The 26,910-nt window shown below is 37.0% G+C and overlaps 1 protein-coding gene across 3 annotated transcripts in view; it reads right to left on the bottom strand.

Annotated features, from left to right (window-relative positions):
- ATP10D (ATPase phospholipid transporting 10D (putative)) overlaps positions 1-26,910 on the bottom strand; it is a 118,655-nt gene that overhangs the window by 70,617 nt on the left and 21,128 nt on the right. For 2 of the 3 annotated variants that reach the window (XM_036892582.2, XM_036892583.2), the window contains 2 exons: positions 7,504-7,830; positions 5,122-5,316 (listed from right to left, as the gene is read on the bottom strand). In XM_036892582.2, the coding sequence (XP_036748477.2) occupies positions 5,122-5,316; positions 7,504-7,793 (485 nt within the window). In that variant the 5' untranslated portion in view covers positions 7,794-7,830. The remainder of the gene's footprint in view (positions 1-5,121; positions 5,317-7,503; positions 7,831-26,910) is intronic. The other variant, XM_036892584.2, reaches the window with a different exon arrangement.

The raw sequence follows: 26,910 nt of genomic DNA, 5'->3' as shown, positions 1-26,910 counted from the left end.
TGGAGCATCTTTTCATGTGCCTGTTGGCCATCTGTATTTCTTCTTTGGAAAAATGTCTGTTCAGGTCCTCTGTCCATTTTTTTAATTGAGTTATTTGTCTTTTGGTTTTGAAGCATATGAGCTCTTTATATATTTTGGATGTTAACCTCTTATTGGATAAATCACTTACAAATATATTTTTCCATTCTGTAGGTTGCCTTTTTGTTCTGTTGATGGTGTCCTTTGCTGTACAGAAATTTTTTAGTTTGATAGTCTCATTTTTCATTTTTTATTTTGTTTCCCTTGCCTGAGGAGATGTGTCCAGGAAAAAAATTGCTTATGCTTAGATCAAGAGACTTTTGCCTATGTTTTCTTCTAAGAGTTTTACGGTTTCATATCTTACATTCAGGTCTTTGAACCATTTTGAGTTACTTTCGTATATGGAGTTAGACAGTACTCTAGTTTCACTCTCCTCCATGTACCTGCCCAGCTTTCCCAACACTAGTTTTTGAAGAGGCTGTCTTTTCCCTATAGTATATTCATGGCTCCTTTATCATATATTAATTGACCATGTATGTGTGGGTTTATATCTGGGCTCTGTATTCTCCTTTACTGATCTGTGGGTCTGTTCTTATGCCAGTACCATACTGTCTTGATCACTGTTGCTTTGTAGTACACCTTAAAGTCATGGAATGTAATACCCACAAGCTTTGTTCTTCTTTCTCAGGATTGTTTTGGCTATTCAGGGTCTTTTGTGGTTCCATATGAATTTCCAGATTATTTGTTCTAGCTTACTGAAAAATGCTAACACACTTCTATTATTCTTGAAACAAGCCTTAAAACCTTATGAAAAGCTGCTCTTTTAAAGGCAATTTTTTAAAAGTCAGCTTTTTTATAGTATTTCATTATAATGTGATTGGGTTGTAATAGGGTTTAAATGTTTAATTTCTATACCAGTGTTTGTTATTTTCCAATGATAATTTCCCATAGAATACTAAGCACTTTGTGAAAGACCACATATTACAAATAAGAAACAAATTATCTCCATAGAAATGTTAATATGCTTCTTCCAAAAGCTTAACAAAATTTAATAATCTCATTATTTCACCTTAATTTTGCTGAAGAATAATTTGTTCTCTGAAGCAATTTCTTTGTATTTCAAAGGAAGTTAAGTCAGCATATTTAAATCAACAAGTCATGGTCTTATAGCCTACCTTTATTTCCTTATATCCTTACAATTTGTTCCAAAAGCAATTTTGGGGGAAATGTAAGCATTATATCTTCTACAACACCAAACAAATGCAAATTATATAGTACAGAGATAAAAAGACATAAAGAGTTACCTGATTCTATTACAAAATGCAATTCTAAAGTGATATCTTGGAATAGACCTTAAATGATTGAATAGAATATTGCATCTCTTCTTTAAGTTTATATGCAAATAACCTAAAATAGATCTGGACTATGTCTAAAAAGATAACAGAAAAAAATTATACTAGGTTTTCCATTAGGCAATTTTAATATTACAAAGTCATATAGTGTTTCAAGGAGTTCTCAAACATTGATTAAATAATTTAATAATGTGAAAAACTCTACCTAATAGTCATTATTAACCTATAATAATCAACATAATGGCTAACCTTTACTTGGCACTTAGAAAGGGCAAGGCACTATTTACTGTTTTATACTATTATATTCATAATGAAGAACACTAGTTAGCTAGTTAATGTAATTTGCCCAAGGCTACAAAGCTACTGAGAGAATCAGGATAGAATTTTTAGAACAATCTACAGAAGCAAACAAAGACACATTATCAACTCTAATACTAAAAATCAATTATATACAAGAATTTAATTTAAAAATACAAATAAGAAGTATTCTTTCCATTTGCTAAATTTGGCATTAGCTGGGTAATCTTAAAACTGGTCAAAATCTGGACTTTGTTCATTATATAATCATTGTAAAGTACTATTTCACTGAGTAGTATTTAATTGAAATAGTATTTCATTAAAATACTATTTTAAAAAATACAGCTGTTTTTTGAGGGTGAGACTGTATCAACATCTCACCTGTCTATCCCTGGAATATAAGGACTTAAATGTTATTGAATAATTCATAGCATTCTTTTAGAAATGCTTTAACTTTAAAATGAAAATCATGGGTTTTTACTATTATTTTCATTTTTCTATACAATGTCAGTTTTTCTGATTCCCTTCAGCTTAGACAGGAGTATAAAAAACAAATAGAACTATTTTTTCTTTAAGTATAGTTCACATTATCTTACAAAGGAGAAAAAACATTATTTTCCTTATCTACTTTAGAGAGGTTAAAAATAAATGCTGAGAAAAGCCACTGAAGAATCCTAATAATGAACAAAATTCAGAATCCTACAGGTTTCAGCTTAACTATCACTTCTTCAGAGAATCATCCCCTGACCATTTCCTCACATAAACCATGGCTCACATGAAATTGAAGACAATTCTACTATCAGGACAAGTCTTTGAGTTATTTTTCTCATAATACAAAAAAAAAAACAAAAACAAATATTATGTTATCTAGTTGAACTCTTGGTCAATCAAAAGAGCCTTAAGTTTGTTCAGAATATACTTCTGTTTATTATAACTAGACTTTTGAAATTAGGTATCTTTTATTCTGAGTTGGCAACTAGTATAGGACAGCATCTCTAGTTTCTCAAATTAAGAATTATAGTCTTAAGAACTTAGAGTCTATATACGAGCATTAAAGCATTAAGTCAACCCAAGAAATGCTCTGGGATCTCAGAAGAAAGTGGCAGCAACTGGTCAAGGGAACCTGTGAAGTTTTCTCAGAAGCTGACATAGGTATCTACCTTTGGGCTCAAAGCTCAGTCTTTTAGCTCTTTACATTTTCTCCCTTGGGGATTTAAGTCAAACTCCTAACTTCAAAATCACCTCTTAGCAGATTGATGACTTCAAAATTTCTCTCTGCAGCCTTTCCTTCCTTCCAGAGCTTCCGTAGTATGTTGCTATTTTCCCTTTGCACATTTCCACCTAGATGCTGGTCTTGCTATCATTTCCAATTCATTCTACCTGAGGGGAACTTCATGAACTGCATTTCTATCAATTGGACTTTTATCCTCTGAAGCTCAAAAATCACAGAAGTTCACCAAATTCAGTTGGATTCCTCTATCTCTTCTACAAATCCCTCACTGTCTTTGCATCTACCCCCCATTGGTGCTTTGCGGTGATTGTGGGGCAGGTCTACTCTACCCATAGAGGCTAGTCCTCTGACTTGAGTAGACCGATACTCCTAAAGCACAGTTTTCACCACATCAATTCTCTGCTCAAAAGAGGGATTCTCTACCAAAAAAGGACAATACCTGTGATGGCTAATTTTACTTCACTGGGCTAAGGGATGCCCAGATATTTGGTTAAACATTATTTATGGGTGTATGTGAGAGTGTTTATGGAAAAAATGAGCATTTGAACTGGTAAACTGAGTAAAGCAGATAGCCTTCCCAGGTGTGGGTGGGTGTCATCTAATCTGCTGAAGGCCTGGACAGAACAAAAGAGCAGAAGAAAGTTGAATTTACTCTCTCCCTGACAGATGGCCTGAGCTGGAACACTGTCTCCTGACCTCAGCATCCCTGGTTCTCAGGCCTTCACACTGCACTGCTAGCCTCCCTGGGCCTCTAGCGCACAGATGGAGGGACCTTGGAGGGTCCACATTCATGTGAACCAATTCCTTATAATAAATTTCACTCCTATTGGTTGTGTTTCTCTGGAGAACCCTGACTAATACAACGCCCATGCAGTAGTCTAGTGGTAAAGTCCCACCACAGTAGCCCTCAAACTCCTTAATTTTTTATTCCTCATTATTGTCTCTTTACTTGGTTACTTCCCTCAAGTGAAGCTAATATTCTAAACTCCCAAGATATTCCATAAACCTACTACCTTTGAAACAAAAAGAAAAACAAAAGAGACCATAAACTTGTTTATAAAGCAAATTAACATATTAGATTCAGAATTTCACAAATCAGTTCTAATGATGGACTCTTTAAAAAATAGATACATTTCTCATGAAAGGGAACTTAGAGAATTAGTACTATAACTTTATAATTCATTTTCATAAAAGCCACAAAATAAGGACTTACATATATTCCTCTTCTTTGATTTAGTAATTCCATTTCTAATTACAATTGGGAAATAATCAAAGATCTTCAAAACTTTTGTATAAGAATACTCACTGAAGCATAAATTCTCAAAATTATATAAATATGATAAATTACCTTAGAGTTATATGACAGATGATGTAGCTATTAAAAATAGTTTCTTGAAGGATGAAAACATGGGAAATGTTTAAGGTGTAATATTAGGCTAAAGAATGAGAATAAAAAGCAATACTTGTAGTATAATCCCAATCTTGTAAAACACACACATACAATGTAGACAGGACTTGAAAGAATATACCAGTGTTATAAACAGTTTCTCTAGACACCACTATTATACTAACATTATAGTATAATTTGTAAATACAGACATATAATATATACCACAATTCAAAATTCACATTAATGAAACTTATTCTTGACTCCACAGGCTTTCTAGTTCATAAATACTAGAAATACAAATCTAACAGAGCAAATCTGCATCTGAGAAGACATCCTGGATGAATGCCCTCTGTTCCTGCTGCAGTGTGAGGGGCTCTACAGGCCTCTAGCTTTGTGTACAATAAAGAACACTCTTCCCCATTTTTCAGAATTCCTTTTCTTCATTGGTAGCTCTTGTCTTTTTCTTATATCCCATGTGTTTTTCATATCCACTGATATTTTTTATATTCCATCCTTTTTATATCCAAAATTATGACATCTGGGATTAAGCTTTGTTTCTTATGGTCTGAAGTTTAATTCTTTCAATTCCACTTATACGAAAGTTAGAGCAGCTTTTGCTCTGTCAACTCCTGGATCGACAATTGTTTATTCATTTTTGTTTTCCTATGACACTGAACTAAATTCACTGTAGGACTTTAATATTAGTTGAAAAACATTAACATACCACCACACCACCAAGAGTCCTGGCCATACCTAAGGGAGAAATAAGTAACATTCTGTATATTTCTAAATGATACATGTGTATTCCCTAGCAGAGCTCCTGTCACACTTACCTACTGTAAACTCTAGTTACTAAATTGTTGATCTGTTTGTCAATTTTGTATTTTCGGTAGTCTTCCAAGCCATCTTTAATTGCTATGATTGTAAGGACCACCACCAGAGGCAGCATGGTAATCTCCTTCTGGAAGGCTTCTACCAAAGGCACCCAGTTCAGGACAACTAGAAACAGGAAATATAGATTGGCGGCCCTGCAACCCAAACACACACAAGGAGGTATTAACAAATTACATAACAGTCTAAAGCAAAAGAAGGCAAATACCTTAGGGTGTTTTCCTACAAGTTTCTATTAGTTGACTTTGGATGCTACAGAATAGAGAACCCACAAAATCTAACAAATTTGAAAGTACCATGTATTACTTCTGTAAACATCTAGTTAATGGGATATTTTAAGAAATGAGAGTTATTATTTAGTAAGTATATAATGGTAAATATTGGAGTATGACAGTCTTGAGTTGTATAACACATGACATAAAATGTAATAGAAAATACTATATCCTTTACAAAAGTTCAAAACAGAGAGAGAAAATCCAGTGTTCTAGTGTTCATGCATTGTAAAAGTAAATTAAAAAAACAAACCAACTCTCTTGCCTTAGAAGTTAATTTATATGTCCAAACATTAGATTTAAAGAAGGCTCAAAATAAACAGAAAAGCCTGACGGTTTTCTTTACCCCCTTGAGACCAACCGTTCTATTTCTGCTTTTATGTTATTCATAATGACTTTTTCAGGAACTTCCTCTATTCCTCTATTGTACATATTCAAATATTCCTCCCCTGGTCCCTAAGGTAAGTTCAAGAGGTCCATTTCCCTAAAAGAAACTGACATTATCTCAATCCTGCATAGCCTTTTGAATTTTTATCACATATATTCCCCATTAATCATCAAACTTTTCAAAATAATCTACACACATTTCTCCTGCCTTACCTCCAACTCCTTTAACTCTGAAAATTTCTTTCTTAGCCTTTTTTACTATTTTTTGGCTTCAATTATTTCCATGTGAACTATATCCAAATCTATAGCGCTGGCCCTGAACTCTGTTCAAGTTTCTGTTTCTAATTCCATCAAGTGTACTGGATTGCAAACTCCATAAATGACAGAAACATCCATAAGCACTTAAAGCCATTAATTCAACAAATTCACAACTGTACTTGAAATATATCCACTGTTCAATAGATGTATATGGACTGTATATAAAATGAATAATAAATACTGAGAATCTCTATGTTCACATTGGCATCTCAAACTCAGCATTTATAAAAACAAAATAATCTTCCAGCCAAGCTCCTTTTTATTTCTGTCTTTCCTTTTTCTGTTAGTCTGCCTGGATATCTCAGCTCAATATGGTCACATAAGCTTTTGACTTCTCTTTAATTCCCTACACCTTATCTGTAGTATCAGTAGATTATCCTTCTCTTCATTCCCACAGTGCTCTATGTGCAGGTCTCCATTACAACTCACCAGGATATATATAGCATCTCCCTAAATGTTCTCTGTGCCTTCAATTTGCCTCTAATTGTGTTAGTCAGGGAGGACTGCTTCCCAGACCGCAAGCAAATCTATGCTATGGCCTTTCTGCTTTTACTCATACTCCCTCCTCCATCTGAAACATGCTTTATCAACACCTCTGCCTGGAAAATCTCACCCTCCGTAATTAGGTTCAGTGCCACTTCCCCTTTTAATAGTCTAGATAGTAGTATTACTTCTCTTTTTGAGGCTTCCATCCTACCTGGTAACACTTAAGGCCACTTATCACATCCACTGTATCTTTTCATTGTTTATACACTCATCTTGTTTCCCTCACTAGATGGCAAGCTCCAGAAGGTAAGGAGCACCATTCAGATTTGCAGTTCTGTCAGCGCCTAAGCTCAGGGGACAGCTTAAAAAAATACAGATTAAACTGAATTATGTCGTTGTCTCACCTAATAACATTTGCATTTGCTTCAGAGCTCAATTTCCCCATATTATCAAGCAAGAAAAAGCTAAAATTAAAATGCAGCACGGTGTAATGGAAAGAATGGGAAAGCCAGAGTAAGAAGACTCAAGGCTACAGCCCCTGCTCTGCACTTAGACCACTTGCAGGACACTGGCTAAACTATGGTGCCATCTTAGCTTCTAACCTCTAATATCAGGATAACAATATCTTCTCTGGCCAAGAGAAAGCATTTTACCAATCATAAACTGCTATGTGAATGTAAGAGGCTATCATTTCACAACAGACGCTACCAGAGGCATCAAAGATAATGCCACAAGTCTTAGGCTCTCAGGTAACATACAATGTTATGAAAATGAAAAATCTTTATGAGATTGAAATTTATAAGATTACATTATGAGAATGAAAAAGAACATTCAAAGATTTTTCTCAAAGAATAAAAGTACCTGTGAAATTGTTCAAATAAATTTCGTGGCACAAAATTCAGAAGTGTGTACTTTGTCGTTCGTATTCGGTTATTCACATAGGTTCCAGAGAACTTTTCATACTCATCCTTAAAGGGCCGGAGGTGGGGAACAACAATCCGGTGCTTTCCTGCCAGTTTGGGGTTTGGAGAGGACTTGCCCCCACAAGCAAGCAGAGAGGAGTAGTTGTATGGCCTCTCATCATTGTTCCTGGGTGCGCCACCGATCAGTCGCTGCCAGTGGTATCTGGCCCATTGAAGAAACTCAGTCATGTCCAATATGCAGCAAGATCCAGGTTGTGCAGGTGATCTGGCAAAACAAACAAAAACCCATGAAACATTCCTCACAAGCTTCTCAAAAGCCTTAAAAGATAGTAAGGAAGGTAAAATTTTAAATTGTTTTCTGTACCAAAGAAACGTATGACCCAATGGTTCAAGGTATAAATGGAAAGTAAAGCCAGTCTTTGGAACTCCATCTTAACCAAATCTTTACTAAATAAAGTTTACATTATCTGACTTATGGGTTAATGATGTAAGCAACAGAGACAGCACCTAAAAGACCACTTCATAACTTGAAGCAAATAATTTGGCTCAATGTGTACAAATCTGTTAATTTATCTAACCATCAGTTTTCTCATCTTTGAAATGGAAATGCCACACATGTTGGGAGATTGTTGTGAGGATTAAATGAGTAACATGTAAATCATCCAACATAAAGCCCGGCAGAGGGTAAGCAGTCATTAAAGCCCATTCTGTGCAGATTACAATGGCCACAAATGCAAATCCTGTCACCCATCAAGTGGTGGAGTCTTTTCCTATCCATTGAATCTGGGCTTGGCCAGGTGTCTTGTTTTGGCTAATGAAACACTAGTAAACATGACACAAGCAGAGGCTTGCAGAGTGCTTGCTAATGAGACTCCTCTCTCCAGCCGCTCTTGAGAATCCCATGCTGACTACCATGTGCCTGAGCCCAGGCTAGTCTACTAGGTGATGAGTACCCATGGCGTGGTTACCACCACTGCTCCTGTCAATATGTGGCTGAGGCCACTGACCACTAACACATGCATGTGCCCAGATGGCACTATCTACCATAGAGATGAGCTGGCCCAACTGAACTCAGTCCAAATTGCCTTACCACCAAACTGAGAGTCAGCAAAAATTATATCACCAAGTTTGAGGGTGGTTTATTATAAAACAAAATTTAACTTGTATACAGTCTCTTCCTTATTTTCCGTATTTCAGTTTCCCTTATTTTCCAAGTAATTCACCCCTGACTAGAATGTGAGCTCATTCATTTTAAAAAAGAGGTGTGTGGGGAGCTAACATTTATTAAGAGCACACTATATCCCAAGTGCTTTGCAGAGCACTTTACATACATATCTTAATTAATATTTATATCAACCTTATGACACAGGTATTATTTCTATTTTAAAAAAGAGGAAATAGGTTTAGAGAAGTAAAGTAACTTGCTGGAATTCATATGGGCAGTAACTACGTAAGACTGACTCAAACCAAATCTTTCTAACTCAACAGTTTCTACTTTTAACTCTTAATGTGCTTAATTTATCTTTATGTGAAGAGTAGATGGCACTTAGTAGATACCCAATAGAAGTTCACCTAGTAGGTAAAGAGCATGTCAGCAAACATGTGGAGGGCAAGATCTGGGGGCTTCATTTCTATCCTTGCTTTATCAATCTATTACATTGATTTCTATCCTTGCCTGTCAAGCTACTGTAAAATACTTATCATTTTACATTGGAGTTTATCTCTGAAGATTCTTATTTAGTGAATCTGTGGGTATGCCCTAATAATCTGAATTGCTAACAAAACTCCCCAGATGAATCTGATTCAGGTGGCTCATGACTTCACCTGGAGAAAAACTAGGTTATGTGGGAAAAACTACATTAGGCTGGGAATATAGAGATGATAAAGATCTAGATCCCCTTCTCCAGGAACTCAAGGTCTAGGTGAGGTAATAGGCATGTAAAAATATAAATGTAGTCCCAGGCGCAAATAGTGTTCAAGGCACTGAAGTAGTTTGAGCAAAGTATTTAGGACAGTTTCCTTCCTAAATTTCATTCTAAGTTTACAAAATGTCTATTAATTCTCTTCTCTAAAATGTTATACTAACCAGAAATTAATAGTTTTCCCCTAAGGACATTAAACTTATATCTAGCTTTCATGGATCTGAAATCATAAATCATTACCTAGTAGCACTGGGAGATTTGGTCCAAGTATATTCTAATAATTTTAGTGAACTAACATTTTTAATAATCCATTCTTGCTAACACAGTTGTTTACTATACATTAGTCCTTAATCAATCCAAGAGATTAGTGATGCCACATCACTTTATCACTATAGTTACAGAAAATAAGTTGAATCATATATAATTTAAAAATCCACCAGATCTTTAAAAATTTTATGATCTAAAGCAAAGTAATAAGCAAATAAGAACAAAAAAATCACTTTTAATAGGAAGAATACAATAGCCTCCAAAAGTGTGTATTTGTGCCTGGATTCTGGACCTACAATTTATAGCCTCTATTACCAGTGAAAAGAAGTATCTATAAGGTAACTCTTACCAGTTTTAGTAATGGAAACAAGAAAAAATTTCTATACTTATTAGGTCTCTGTCCTTTACAGTTTGCTTTCTAAAATATGTGTTCATAGAAAGCTAAATCAATAAATATTGACTGACTAAAATAATTCCATCTTTTCAACATAATTTTAAAAAGTCTACCTCTGAAGTTATTTGATAAGCCTGGTTTTCCCTTCAGCATATAAAAATAGCTTCTTAACTTATAACTAGTAATGACAGCTTTAGTTTTTAAAGCAGTTCATAACATGTCCAGAAATCTCACCAAGAATAAGGATGTAAGATCGTGCTTCACCAATGAATCAGTAAGTAACGTAAAAATGCTTGACATAAGCCTAAGTGCCTTTCAAGCATTTTACCCCATGCATAGCAGGTAACCTTTATGAAAAAACCTTCTATTTTTTTAGAAGGTTGAAATCAGTACAGTTTTATTCCTGGAAACTTTAAAACAGTACTTTTCATTTGCAACTATATTCTTATTAAGACCTATGGGTATGTAACAATCTAGATTCTACTTAGATTTTTAAATTTCAGAACACAATATCTTAAGAACGCAAACTCTGAAATATTTAAACAAATGAGACATGTGGAAGGTGTTAATTTCCAGTAATTTGTGGTGTATCTAAAAACTTCACACTTGGAAAAGCAGTGGTTCACGAAAACAATCAGCTTTTCATGCCACAAACCTAACTCAAGAATTTTACCTTCCCCAGTCAGTTCCAAAGAGATAAATCTATGACTAGAAAACATTTCATTGCCAAAATACTCCTAGGTCCACCTCCCTCTGGGTCTTTTCAATGTCCTTATCTTACATTAGGTACTCTATTTAGTCACATATTGATTTCCCCTTTGTTCTTTTTCAAGGAATTTTAGTGAGGATAGGATTGGGGCTGGCTCACTGTCCTTCCTCCTCAGCATCCTCCCTAGGCCACTGAGTCTCTCTATCCTATGCTCCAAGGCCAGCTGGCTTTCCATCTTGTAATGATCCTCCCTTCAGCACTGCCACTCTTTCCTGAAGAGTGATTACTGGATCAAAGGACTGATCTACACAAGACAAAGAAGTTGTCTGTCTGGGTTTTCAAGGGATAAAGGAAAAAGACCACATGTGGAGATAATTAACATGTGATAAAAATCCTTTGACATTTCCAGTTCAGAATTTAAACCATCTTACACTGAGCAGGAATTAGTCACTCTAACTCAGTACTTTCAGAACCTGTTAACAACCAGGTCAGTGAGAAATACATTCTATGTAGCAATCTGGAACACAGACATACACATACATACAAGCTGAAACAAAAGTCCTACAAAACAATTCTTATCCTTACTACTTGCAATGCAAGCATTTTATATTCTACTCTATTCTCTGTGTCTCTCTCTCCCTCTTTTTCTCATTTTAATATTAGCCAAGATGCACTGAATTGGTTTCAGGGTCCACTAATATGTTGCTATATACACTTTGGAAAGACATTGATTGCACATGGCTCCACAGTGGGTTAAAAATATACATGGAAATGGGTAGATCCACTTTCGGCTCTTTGTTTGGTTGAAAGGAAATGAAAGCCAGCAGTTGGACTAGAACGCTCAGGGTAGGGCAACACTTTCCTACCACAGCCAGGAACAAGTAGCCTTTAATCTTTCTCCATCTATCCCAGCAAAGTTAAAAGTATATTAATACTTAGAGTAGGCTCTGTTATTAATAATATTGCACATAAATGTTAGGACAATTTCTTTAGAATATTAAAGAAAAGCAAGTCAGAGTAAGTCATACCTCATCAAGAATCAGTATGAATCATGATATTTTAAAGTTTAGACTTTATAGATTATTTCTTCTAGAGGTCACAAACCACTAGCTCTTAAGCAAAATTCTACCCAGTGATGTATTTTGTATCATGGTGTTGTCAAACACATTGTTTTAAAATGGAGTTAAGTTCACATAAAATATTGATAATTAGCTTCTTTTAAAAAGAAAAACAACAGAATATTGGGCACATATTTTCACATGATAACAAATGTTAGAAGCTTTTTCACTGTAGCCCCTGTCTCTAACCTGCCATTTCTTGTTCACCTATTTTAATTTATCAAAAAGCGGTGATCACTCTGCTCGCCACTTTTTGACAAACTAAATTCCTCCTGCTTTACAGACCCAGACTCAAATATCAGTTGCATTGCTTATTAGCTATGTGACCTGAATAATTAACCTGAGCCTCAGCTTGCTAATGAATAAAATGAGACACCAGTAAGAGTCACGGGAGACAATGTACATGAACAGTGTTCATTCTATTAGAGTTGTCCAAGTCTAGTAAAATGTCCACTTAAATGTACCTGTTTATACCTGGGAAGCAGCCCAGCATTCAGTAGGATATGAACATAAAACCAAACAATCACAGGCACGACATAAAATGCCCTTCCTACCGCCTGATCTCATCCTTAAGCATTCCCTCCAGAATTTATTCCAACTCTGTTCAGGAACAAACTATATTCCACTTGTCTGGTGTTTCCCAAGCTCCCCTGATAAGAATCCCCTGATGCCCCCATTTATCACAGACCCCTAGGGTCCCTCCCCTGGAGATTCTGATTTGGAGGATCCAGAATGGGGCATGAATGTGGAATTTAATTAGTACCCAGGTGATTTATTAGGGAGGTTGCAAAGCATACTCTATACCTTGTACCTTTGCAAATGCTGCCCTCTCTTTCTGGAGGGCTGGTCAGTAGCATCAGCTACTCACCACACCGACTCCTGTTCACCCAGTAGGTTATTTTAGCTCCATTGTGGAGTGTGGGAGATTGAGAGGGACCCACAGGGGAGCTACAGTGAGGTATTCCCTGCTGTGCTTCCATTACAGTCCAGAGCATGGCTCAGTCCCTGAGCTTGCTACAGTGGAGGCTCCTGGAGGCTTCCCTCTTCAAAGTCAGGGAATGGATCTGTTTCTTTCCAGACTCCACAGTCTTAGGCTTGGCCAAAGTTAGATGACCAACAAATGACCATTGATCATTGAATTTTATAGAGAAGAGGTAGTATGGGGAAAAAAGGAAACAAAATACCCAGTTCCTTCTTTTCTGGATCAGCCTGACTTTCCTTCCATTAGAAGCAAGACTAAAAAATCTAAGTTTGAGAAAACAGAAGTAGTCACTTTTAGTTTGTGATTGCATCATTCTACCTTATTACGAGAAAGAATGTTTCTCAAGCCCTGAAAGATTCTTTCAGAAAATAGGTTAATTTTTTTTCCTAGTGCATTTATAAGACCAGTAAGCAGCAAAGTAGTGATTAAGGGCATAGACTCCAGAGTCAAACATCAACTTCAATTATTGGCACCTCCACCTGCCAGCCAACCTTCATCAGAGGGTTTTGTGAGGACTGAGTTAATATAATTAAGAGCTTTAGAACAAATAGCGTGTGAACCATGGTAAATGCCAAGTAAAAGTTAACAACTGTGGTGATTATCTGGAAAATGTTCTCGCAACTATTGTATTTATTCACAAGTACTAATTGAGAATTTGTATGCACATTATTGATACTAACAACTATACCAAATTACTCATCTGTGTTTAATTTCATAAACTGTGTGTAGCTCACACTCATCCACCTGGTCTCACTCAGCTTTAGCAACTTTGCTCTTCATTTAACTGGATAGTCTGCCAGGTAAGCAATACCTTCCCTCGATTCTTCCCTGGGGTAAATAGAGCAACCCTGTAAACAGAGTCGAAATGAACAATTTAGCGTAAAGCATTTTTAGGATGTTTTAGGATGTTTTAAGAACATCGTGAATAATTCTAAGATTTAGTCCACGCCACAAAAATCTGACTTGTCATGGTCCTTATAAACCAAATGGTGCCCTGCTTTATTTGACCTGACACTGCGACAGGGACCGTGGATGTAGTCAGAGTAGGGTGAGCCTCCAGAGGGGGCAGGGCAGGATATCTGCAGTCAGAGCAATGTAACTACATGCAAGGAAACCCCCCTACTAGAACTCTATGTTAAACATTGAGCTCTAGAATCATTCTTCAGTGAGATCAGTTAATGTTCCCCAGATAAAGAAGAGTAGCATGTTTTATTATGCTAATCATTTGTAACCATGTGTAAGATTCACTTTAGCATGCTAAAAGGCCAGGCCTATGTGCTGTCTCTCCTCCTTCAGATCTGACAAGGTGATTTTGCAAACTGAGCAACTAACTTAGCATTGCAGACCCAGCTGTAGACGGCATGGTAAAAGGCAGGAAGAATTCCATCTTAAAGATAAGATTGCATTTTAACACCCAGGAAGTTCAAGAGGCAAGATTCTTTCGCAAGTAGACAATACCTCAGCCCACCTTGGGGGCTGGGCAAGCAGCCTTTTGATATGCTCCCAGACCAAGGCGCCGGTGTTCCATAGAGAAATCAAGGCAGGAAATTCCTTACAGTTAAGTTAATTTTTAATATTCAGGGACCACTTAACAAGTCCCCACCCCTAAGTTTTTTCATATCCTCTAAAAAATCCCCAACTACCTATAAAACCCCCTAGACAACACACCAACGATGGGCTCTCTTGTCCCCTCCTAGCGTGAGCCAGGACTTCTATTCTCTCACTTTATTTCTAAATAAGAGCCTGTACCTTGCTCTCCTCCTACCTTGACTGTTTGTGAAGCTCATTCTTTGGTTCCGCAAACAAGAACCGCGGCATCAACACTGCCAATGATTGGAACCCTGCCTTGAGAATTAGCAACAAAGTTTTTTTAAACAGACAAAGAACCAAGTGCTTAAATTATCATCACTTAGAATCAGAAAGAATATTTTAGATCTAGATACTCTACTACTAAGCGAGCTGCGGTCCTTAAAGGTAAGGTGATTTAGTATTCATAAAAAAAAAAACCTATAGTTTACTTCATTTTTAGTTTGAAAGCAAACTACTGCTATGTGAAAATTTTTATTACAACAAACTTGTTGCTGGTTAGCGATGGAAAAACACCATTAAAGACTAACTATATGAAAAGGCCTGCATGTTCCTGGGCTGAGCATTGTGACTCGAAGCCCAACATGACCCAGAAATGCAGTGGCAAAGGACACCTGACTCTGGGACACTTGTTTTAATTAACTGGCATTAGCATTTTATCTATAATTTAAAAGTTAATTAATATGAGCACAGAGCCTAAAGATCAAGATTCTTGATACATGTTAACCCTGGGAGGGAGGGGATGAGTATAAGTTGAATACAAAGCGAATGCTATATATACCCAACTTGCAATACTTTTTTATTGAAGAAACAATGTTTCATTGCAAGCAATCATTTATCCCTATCATATAAATATCTAAATGCAGTAAAAATATATGTAAATGTCTTTATAATTGCCAAAAGTGTGAACCAATTTCACTTATGAATGTTAATAGAAAAATAAAATGTAGCAAATGAAATGCAACTCAAAAGAATGGCTGCTGGTAGTCTGTAGGGGTTGAGATGGGCCAGCAATGAAATGGAGACCTAGGTTCCAAATGCAAGGAACTGAATTATGCCAACAATCTAAATAAGGTTGGAAGTGGATTCTTCCCCAGAGTTTTCAGATGGGAACTCAACCTGAATCACATCTTGATTTCAGCCTCTTAACACCTGAGCAAAGAACCCAGTCACACTGTACCTGCTCTTCCGATCTACAAAACTATGCACTAATTAGTTGGGGTTCTTTTAAGCCACTCTTGTGGTAATTTGTTATATGGCAACAGAAAAACTAATGTGGGGTCCCAAAGTAGATTCTTGTATAAATAGGAAGATAATACATGACAAAAGTGGAGTTGCAATTCAATGGGAAAATGGTAATTCGCTTAGTAACTGTGGAATAAATGTTCATCCATCTTGAAACCTGTAAGTTAAATTCCTACTTTATACCACATTAAAAAATAATTTTTATTTTAAATATTTTAATACATTTTTCAAATTTAATAAAATTTTAACTAAAAAATAAGTATCTAGAGAGATGTAAAAATTAGCCTAATTTGCTAGAAGGAAACCCAGTGTAATATGTTTACTATTGTTAGCTGGGCAAAATTTCCTAAGCAAGAGAGAAGTCAGAAAAGAAATAATTTAGCTATTTATCATCTAATGTATCAAAAGTCATAAAAAGAGTCAAGAGATGATTGCAGGACATAATGACTGGAAAACTCTGAATATTACTAATATCCAAAGTTTTCATACAAATTTATAAGAAAAAATGAAGAGCCTAATAAAATTTGGCAAAGAATACAAATAAGCAATTCTCAGAAGAAATTCAAAGAGCCAATAAATATGAAGGAACAATCAACTTCACTAGTCATTAGATGGTTGCAAATTAAAGCTGTTATGGAGATACTGCTTTTATCCATTTGACTGATAAAAATTTAAATGAATAATTATAGCTAGTGCTGGTGAGGATGGGGAGAAACACACCCTCTGGCAACAGGAGTATGAACTGCTACTACAATCCTCCCCACACCAAAAAATATTGACAATTAGCAACTGAGATTAAAAACACATATACTATTGACACAGCAATTCTACTTTGGATATATGTATAAGAATGTATATTGTAGTTTTGTTTTGTTTTGTTTTTGTAGTAACAACTACCTAGAAACATTATGAAAGTCCTAGCTGATTACACTGTAACATATGCACATTATAGAATATTATGCATCTATTTAAAATGACGTATCTCCTGTCATTGACCTGGACTGATGACCATTATATATTATAAGAAAAAAAATGAAAGAGAAATATAAATATAATGATCCAACTTTTATAAAAAATAATTAAAGAACAGAACAAAATGACTGATTTGGATTCAAAGAATGGTGATAATGACAACTTGGATACACTAAGTTTCACTTTGGTTTACTACCTAGCAAGATTTGCAAAGATGTACACAAGTTCTAGGGTACACATGAGCAGGTGCAGCTTCCATCACCTCCCCGGTTCCTCATGAAGATATGACAGCTTTGTAGTTTTGTTAACTGTGAGGAATGAGAAGCCTGCCCGGTCACAGATCCTGGAACACAAACCCACTGCCTCTTCCAATTCTTTGGCTGGAAGAGGGGCCACATCATCACACAAGAGGGTACCGATTACTAATCAAAGACTGCCTTACTGTACCACAGGTTCCTATGTCTAGGTTCTATTTCTTACTGCATCGTTGAATCTACAGTTGGGCTGCCCTTGGCTTATGTCACTGAATAATACAAACTGCCTGGATGTGGGAATGTTCACATACATTTGCAAGGATATGGATAAAAGTACAGAATTCACACCAGGTTATGAATATTGGTTATCTCAAAGTGGAAATAAAAGAGGAATACAATACGATTAACGTTTCTTTGTTATGATGAATATGTACTGACTTATAATTTTTAAAAATTAAAGGTTTTGAAGGAGGAAGCTCTAATTAATGACTACGAAACTGTCCAATGCTGCCCTAAGCATTAGGTCTGCATAAGGCAACATGATCCAATATTCCATTCACTCACAGAACTGAAAAAAACCCGTAATTAAAGTTCTAAAATCTACAAGCTACCAGTTTTAGGCATAAAATCAATTAAGATCAGAAATAAATATAAACCAAGCTTTGCTTAGAAAGTAAGCACAAACACTTCTGTAATGATTACTGTTTACAAAATATGTTTTACATATGTCATGTAATTTAATCTCCACTACTTGGTGTGGAGTTTCATTTCCATTTTTCAAAGGAAGAGACAAAAGGTCAGAAAAAAGGTTTTGCAACTCAAGGCATGCAATTATTGACTCCAAAGCCATGCTTTTCCAACTACTTATCCATAAATGCTACTTACACATAAAATTTTAAATAATCAGATATTAAAGCTAGATTAATTCTAACTATAGTATATGTTTTCCAAGAAGATATAAAAAACTAAAATTGCTCAATAACAGAGTATACCTAAACTCACATATCATCCTGTTTCTTCTTGTGCACAAATGTACTTGAAAATAGTTCTCAAAAACACTGTTTCCCTTAATGAGTGCTTAATGAAAAGTTTGTAGCAGGGCACATTGCCAAAGGTAAATGCAGGGTAATGAATTCCTTTGGGCCCAGTTAGTATTTAAAAATTTCTGAGATCATCACCAAACACAAACAACTTGAAATATATACACGAATTCACTTGTCTAAAAGAGAAAAACATTCTTATGTGTAGTCATTTCAAGATGTTCTGTTTGTGGCTTTCAAACTCCAGCATGCATCACAGTGTCCTAAATAAGACCTCCCGAATTTCTGATTGAGCAGGTCTGGGATGGGGTTGAAGAATCAGTTTCCAGGTAGCACTGATGCTGCTGGTCCTGGAACACACTTTGAGAACCACTACTCTATGTTAAATAACTTCATTTCAAAATGTAAAGTTGGAATTAAGAGTGACTCATTTATTAGATATCACTCCTGTTACTGAGAACCCATCTCCTTCAAGTGTATAATCAAGGCTATTTACCAATGACTTGACAGCCAGTACCAGCAGACCCTCTCATCTCAGGCTAGAATTAATTAAAATAGTGAAGATCTAACTTACACAAAATTCCCCAGAGATTGGTCATGAGGCTTTCAGGACTGATTCTTCCTGCCGATTTAATACAATTGTAATCAGCCTCAGCTAACATTTCTCAAAGCTCAGCAAGGCACAACAACAGGGCCTGGCTCTGACAGACTTATAACCTTCTCAACTGAGATAGGAAAACACTAACAAAATATCAAAGTTCTTCTAACTCTGAACCTTGGAAGAAAAAAGAAGTTATCTAACGGGGTCAATGAAAAACCGAGTAATTTTATAGCTGTAGGTTTCTGAGAGTAAGATAGGAACTCTTTCACAGCAGACTCAAGATAGGAAGGTCTCATTGACCGGCATATTGCAGGTAGCCCTCCCTGATGCCCAGTGAGCCCTGATAAAACTTAGGCTTGTTCCAATCAGGGTCCTCTTTGGCCTACTTTCTAACTTTCTCTCTAAAAGGCTTATTGCCTCAAAGAGACAGATTCCTTATCCAAGAGGTAATCCCGATGGCAGTTAAGATAATTTGGTATCTCTGCTGGTTTGTCTGTTGCATCAGATGCCAAGGTGATGTGTAGGTAAGGTTCCCTTAGTAACTACTATCCTGCTATCTACAAAAGGAGAAGTGTTCTTCCTCATCCCACATAATCTTTGGAAAAGAATATAAACAGTTACAGATGTATCTACTAGGGGCTTTGGTGATGACAAGGGTCAATTTAGTTAGTGGGAAAACTGTGTATCTTGAGTAATAGTCACAAATTCCTCAGTAATCTCCACTGGGTGGGAGGAATCTAACTTGGCAAATGAAGTGATTTTGGGGTTCTGCATGCTATTTAATATTTTCTGTTAATTGAACTCCTTAAACTAAATCCCCAATAGAAACATATTCTATATTTTAGATACAGGCAAGGGTAATACATCACCAAAAACACTGAACTAAAGTAACTACTTTGATAATTGGTATAAAATAAAATGTTATTTTATAGAGGGAAATGTTACCCATTCTTAGTGATTCTAAACATACATTAAATATAAAGAGATTCTTCAATTCTCTTGTGTGAGAACAAAGCACACACACACATTCAGACACTGAAGGTTTCATTACTTCTTTTCTTCAATATAATATATCTTAGCTTTTTCTTGAAGGGATCACACATCCAAATAAGTTACCTTTTGCTGATGCTAGGCTCAAAATTGGTTTAAGTTAGCAAAAAGGCAGGAAAAATGTTGCAGTTGTATGCATGTCTCTTTACACTACTGGGAACTGAAAAAATTCTCACCTGTTTTCATGGTGAGTTCCTAATATGTCTTAGTCTATTCTTAAAGCTGAAAAAACAAACATATAGTAAAAGTGAAGGATAGCAATCTCTAATATTGTGTTTTGACATTAGTAGTCCTAGATACTACTAAAATATACATTGTTGAAATGACAGAATAGCATGTTTTTGAGATGTGGCTATCAACTCCAATAAAATATCATTAATTCTATAAACCTAAGGTCATAACAATAACTACTATTTACAAAAAACCGGGGATACATATATATTACATTACATACATATACATTAACTTTAACCCTTACAGCAAAGTACATATTAGTCTCCCCACTTAAGGATGAAAAAACTGAGGCTCAGTGTGATGGAGAAACTCACCAAGTGGAACAGCTTGGTAAGTGGTCATTCACACCTAATCCGAATATCTCAGTTAGAGCCTCTGCAGTTATAACAAGGCTCTTATTTAAGGCAGAAATACTTGAGCAATAGGTTGGCAGAAGGCACAGAGCCTCTGGCAGCCTACCAAAGAATGTGAGGGTTGGGAGAAAGAATAAGACACATAGTATAAAAAATTTGAACTTAAGTCATTTAGGGGAAAAAAATTCTAAAGGCACACTTCATCTGAAAACCTATTTGAAAAAAGTTAAATATTTGTATTTATTTAATTTAAAAACATTCATTAGATGCATTCAATAGAAAGCTCTTTACATGTATTTGAAATATGACTACTATATAAACACAATTTATTTTTCAATACATCATCCACTTTCACAACCTGACTTCAATATCATCTGACCCCACAGGGACCTATAAGCAACTGACCACCATCTTTCTCTGCCCCTCCTTCCTGCATGACTTCACTCCCCTGCTTACTCAGTTTAAATTATATGGTCAACATGCTATCACTTCCTTGTATATTGTCGCTACCCCTTAGCTCCGCCCCTCCCTCACTTTTTTCTTGGCAAAATGCTTACCCTACTTATATTTAAACCAGTTATACCTAAATCTCTACATTCTCTCTTCCAATACCTATGGGTTGAACATGCTTGGAGAGAAACACATAATATATCTCTCATTAATATCACTTTACATTACAGCCCATGAACCAGTAATTGGCCGTAAGTGCTGACTGTGCTCATACAGCATTTCTAGTCTCTCATTCCCCACTTTCATAGAGAACTGTTTCATATCTTCTCCTCTCTCCTCTAACTTTCAATACCTCCCTCCCAACTTTCTGCTGATGACCTGGTTCCTATTTTACTGAGGAAACCAAAGATATCGAAAGAGAACTTCTACAGGCTCCCCCAAACTGCCTTCCAGCTCAGACCACTTCCCAAAACTCCAGGCTCCTACAACCGGCTGCCAGAGGCATCCCATCTCCAAGCAGTAACATGTGCAAACCTGAGCTCCTAATACTCCCCGCAAAACCTGCTTCCCTCACAGGTAGCCCTCTTAGTTGATAGCAGCTCCAACTCCTTCTACATCTTCACCCCCAAAGCTCTGAATTACCCCAGGGTTCTGTCTTTCCCTCAAGACCCACATACAGTCAGTCAGCAAATTGTGTTGGCTCTCCCTTTAAAATACATCCAGAATCTCACCACTGGACATCACCTCTACCACCACCTTCATCCAGTACTAACACCCAGTTGTGTTAAACCTTAGATCTCGGCATTTCCACAATTTAAAACTTTTTAAAGGCTCTAATTTTAATTATAATAACGGCCATCAGTGCCACATGCATCTGCCTCCCATTTCCATCTCTAACCTATTACTCCTCTGCTCCTTCACTCCACCCGCTACACAGCCTCATCTTAGCGATCTCTCTTCTATTTCCCTGTTTTACTTTTCATAGTACTCTTAAGTCACTTTCTAACAACATATAATTAGTTTTGTATTTTAGCTCTTACTGTCTATCCACCTCCATCAGAAGAGGAATTTCTATCTTTTCTGTTCATTGATACAGCCTAGGCCTAAACAGAATCAGGCACAGAATAGAGTTTCAATATATATTTATGGAATGAACATACAAATGAATGAATGAATAAAAGAACATCCTTCTTACATGCAGTAAAAACAGAATACCTGTAACAACCTTATACATATTCCAGCTCTAGAAGTGATATAAGCTTACTTATTTCATGATATCACATTACAGCTTTTATTATGCACAAATTATTGTAGTTTTTATTAAGATCTATAGTGTGTAACCCTATAACGCCCACTAACAAGACTGCAGAGGAAGACACAAAAAATGGAAATAAAGCAAGTAGATTATTTTAAAACTAGCCGGGGGAGGGTGGAGCCAAGATGGCGGCATGAGTAGGACAGTGGGAATCTCCTGCCAAAAACATATATATTTTTGAAAATACAACAAATACAACTAATCCTAAAAGAGAGACCAGAAGACACAGGACAACAGCCAGACTACTTCCACACGTGCAAGAGCCCAGCGCCTGGTGAAAGGGGTAAGATACAAGCCCCGGCCCGGCGGGACCCGAGCGCCCCTCACCCCAGCTCCCGGCGGGAGAAGAATAGGCAGAGCGGGAGGGAGACGGAGCCCAGGACTGCTGAACACCCAGCCCCAGCCACCCCCACCAGAGCACAGACACAGTGCATACGTGGAGGGCTGGAAACTAGGGAAACAGGGCAGCAAGACCTCTGAGCGGGTCCTGAAGCTGAAGCCCCTGTGACAAAGAAAAGCGAGTGCTTTTTGAAAGTCTTAAGGGGACAGGGACGCAACAGCTGGACGGGAACAACACAGGTCACAGCCCAGCAGCTGGAAATTCCAGGGAAACCTGGGCACACTAACCCCCAGGTTAACAGCTCTGAGACCCCTCACGGAGGCAAACAGCCAAACAGCCACCCGTCCATTACCCCTCCGGGGTCCCGCCATAGCAGAAAAGCAGCCGGGGCCTGGCCACGCCCTCAGCAAATGAGCTTCCTCCATACTGGCTGGGCAAGACACAAAGACCCAGTCTACACACAACTGCACAACACAAGCCACTAAGGGTGGCAGTTGTCCCGGTAAAGAAAGGCCAGTAGCAAGTGGAAAGTTTGGCCCTCCCAGCTGACAGTCAATAGCACCTGTCAACATGAAAAGGCAAAAAAATTTGATACAGACAAGACTAACCCAGACAGCTTTGGCATCTGCTACATCTTCCCCTGAGAAGGAACCTGGGGAGATAGATTTAACCAGTCTTCCTGAAAAAGAATTCAAAACAAAAGTCATAACCATCCTGATGGACTTGCAGAGAAATATGCAAGAACTAAGGAAGGAGAATACAGAAATAAAACAAGCTCTGGAAGGACTTCAAAACAGAATGGACGAGATGCAAGAGACCATTAATGGACTAAAAAGCAGTGAACAGGAACGCAGAGAAGCTGATGCAGAGAGAGATAAAAGGATCTCCAGGAATGAAAGAATTATAAGAGAGCTGAGAGACCAGTCTAAACAGAATAATATCCGCATTATAGGGGTACCAAAAGAAGAAGAGAGAGAAAAAGGGATAGAAAGTGTCTTTGAAGAAATAATTGCTGAAAACTTCCCCAACCTAGGGGAGGAAATGGCCTCTCAGACGACAGAGGTACACAGAACTCCCATGACAAGGGATCCAAGGAGGGCAACACCTAGACACATAATAATTAAAATGGCAAACATCAAAGACAAGGACAAAGTTTTAAAGGCAGACAGAGAGAAAAAAAAGGTCACCTACAAAGGAAAACCCATCAGGCTATCATCAGACTTCTCAACAGAAACCCTACAGGCCAGAAGAGAATGGCATGATATACTTAACGCAATGAAACAGAAGGGCCTTGAACCAAGACTACTGTATCCAGCACGATTATCATTTAAATATGAAGGACGGATTAAACAATTCCCAGACAAGCAAAAGTTGAGGGAATTTCCCTCCCACAAACCACCTCTACAGGGCATTTTACAGGGACTGCTCTAGATGGGAGCACTCATAAAAAGAGCACACAACAAAACACCCAACATATGAAGAAGGGAGGAGGAGGAATAAGAAGGGAGAGAAATAAAGAATCATCAGACAGTGTTTATAATAGCTCAACAAGCGAGTTAAGTTAGACAGTAAGATAGTAAAGAAGATAACCCTGAACCTTTGGTAACCACAAACTTAAAGCCTGCAATGGCAATAAGTACATATCTTTCAATAATCACCCTAAATGTAAATGGACTGAATGCACCAATCAAAAGACACAGAGTAATAGAATGGATAAAAAAGCAAGATCCATCCCTATGCTGCTTACAAGAGACTCACCTCAAACCCAAAGACATGCACAGACTTAAAGTGAAGGGATGGAAAAAGATATTTCATGCAAACAACAGAGAGAAAAAAGCAGGTGTTGCAATTTTGGTATCAGACAAAACAGACCTCAAAATAAAGAAAGTAACAAAAGATAAAGAAGGACATTACATAATGAAAAAAGGCTCAGTCCAACAACAGGATATAACCATTATAAATATATCTGCACCCAATACAGGAGAACCAACATACCTGAAACAAATACTAACAGAACTAAAGGAGGAAATAGAATGCAATGCATTCATTCTAGGAGACTTCAACACACCACTCACTCCAAAGGACAGATTCACCAGACAGAAAATAAGTAAGGACACAGAGGCACTGAACAACACACTAGAACAGATGGACCTAATAGACATCTACAGAACTCCACATCCAAAAGCAACAGAATACACATTCTTCTCAAGTGCACATGGAACATTCTCCAGAATAGACCACATACTAGGCCACAAAAAGAGCCTCAGAAAATTCCAAAAGATTGAAATCCTACCAACCAACTTTTCAGACCACAAAGGCATAAAACTAGAAATAAACTGTACAAAGAAAGCAAAAAGGCTCACAAACACATGGAGGCTTAACAACACGCTCCTAAATAATCAATGGATCAATGACCAAATCAAAACGGAGATCCAGCAATATATGGAAACAAACGACAACAACAACACAAAGCCCCAAAGACTGTGGGATACAGCAAAAACAGTCTTAAGAGGAAAGTATATAGCAATACAGGCATATTTAAAGAAGGAACAACAATCCCAAATGAATGGTCTAATGTCACAATTATAGAAATTGGAAAAAGAAGTAAAATGAGCCTAAGGTCAGCAGAAGGAGGGACATAAAAAAGACCAGAGAAGAAATAAATAAAATTGAGAAGAATAAAACAATAGCAAAAATCAATGAAACCAAGAGCTGGTTCTTCGAGAAAATAAACAAAATAGATAAGCCTCTAGCCAGACTTATTAAGAGGAAAAGAGAGTCAACACAAATCAGCTGAAACAGAAATGAGAAAGGAAAAATCACAATGGAACCCACAGAAATACAAAGAATTATTAGAGAGTACTATGAAAACCTGTATGCTAACAAGCTGGGAAACCTAGGAGAAATGGACAACTTCCTAGAAAAATACAACCTTCCAAGACTGACCCAGAAAGAAACAGAAAATCTAAACAGACAAATTACCAGCAACGAAATTGAAGCGGTAATCAAAAAACTACCAAAGAACAAAACCCCCGGGCCAGATGGATTTACCTCGGAATTTTATCAGACATACAGGGAAGACATAATTCCCATTCTCCTTAAAGTTTTCCAAAAAATAGAAGAGGAGGGAATACTCCCAAACTCATTCTATGAAGCCAACATCACCCTAATACCAAAACCAGGCAAAGACCCCACCAAAAAAGAAAACTACAAACCAATATCCCTGATAAACGTAGATAAAAAAATACTCAACAAAATATTAGCAAACCGAATTCAAAAATACATCAAAAGGATCGTACACCATGACCAAGTGGGATTCATCCCAGGGATGCAAGGATGGTACAACATTCGAAAGTCCATCAACATCATCCACCACATCAACAAAAAGACAAAAACCACATGATCATCTCCACAGATGCTGAAAAAACATTTGACAAAATTCAACATCCATTCATGATAAAAACTCTCAGCAAAATGGGAATAGAGGGCAAGTACCTCAACATAATAAAGACCATATATCATAAACCCACAGCCAACATTATACTGAACAGCGAGAAGCTGATAGCTTTTCCTCTGAGATCGGGAACTAGACAGGGATGCCCACTCTCCCCACTGTTATTTAACATAGTACTGGAGGTCCTAGCCACGGCAATCAGACAAAACAAAGAAATACAAGGAATCCAGATTGGTAAAGAAGAAGTTAAACTGTCACTATTTGCAGATGACATGATATTGTACATAAAAAACCCTAAAGACTCCACCTGAAAACTACTAGAACTGATATCGGAATACAGCAAAGTTGCAGGATACAAAATTAACACACAGAAATCTGTAGCTTTCCTATACACTAACAATGAACCAACAGAAAGAGAAATCAGGAAAACAATTCCATTCACAATTGCATCAAAAAGAATAAAATACCTAGGAATAAACCTAACCAAAGAAGTGAAAGACCTATACTCTGAAAACTATAAGTCACTCTTAAAAGAAATTAAAGGGGACATTAACAAATGGAAACTCATCCCATGCTCGTGGCTAGGAAGAATTAATATCGTCAAAATGGCCATCCTGCCCAAAGCAATATACAGATTTGATGCAATCCCTATGAAACTACCAGCAACATTCTTCAATGAACTGGAACAAATAATTCAAAAATTCATATGTAAACACCAAAGACCCCGAATAGCCAAAGCAATCCTGAGAAAGAAGAATAAAGTAGGGGGGATCTCACACCCAATTTCAAGCTCTACTATAAAGCCATAGTAATCAAGACAATTTGGTACTGGCACAAGAACAGAGCCACAGACCAGTGGAACAGACTAGAGACTCCAGACATTAACCCAAACATATATGGTCAATTAATATTTGATAAAGGAGCCATGGACATACAATGGCGAAATGACAGTCTCTTCAACAGATGGTGCTGGCAAAACTGGACATCTACATGTAGGAGAATGAAACTGGACCATTGTCTAACCCCATATACAAAAGTAAACTCAAAATGGATCAAAG

This window comes from Manis pentadactyla, chromosome 5 (assembly GCF_030020395.1).
Source record: "Manis pentadactyla isolate mManPen7 chromosome 5, mManPen7.hap1, whole genome shotgun sequence".
In the NCBI taxonomy this organism is placed as follows: Eukaryota; Metazoa; Chordata; class Mammalia; order Pholidota; family Manidae; genus Manis; species Manis pentadactyla.
Note: the sequence above shows the minus strand (reverse complement) of the source record. Positions and strands in the feature narration are given on the sequence as shown.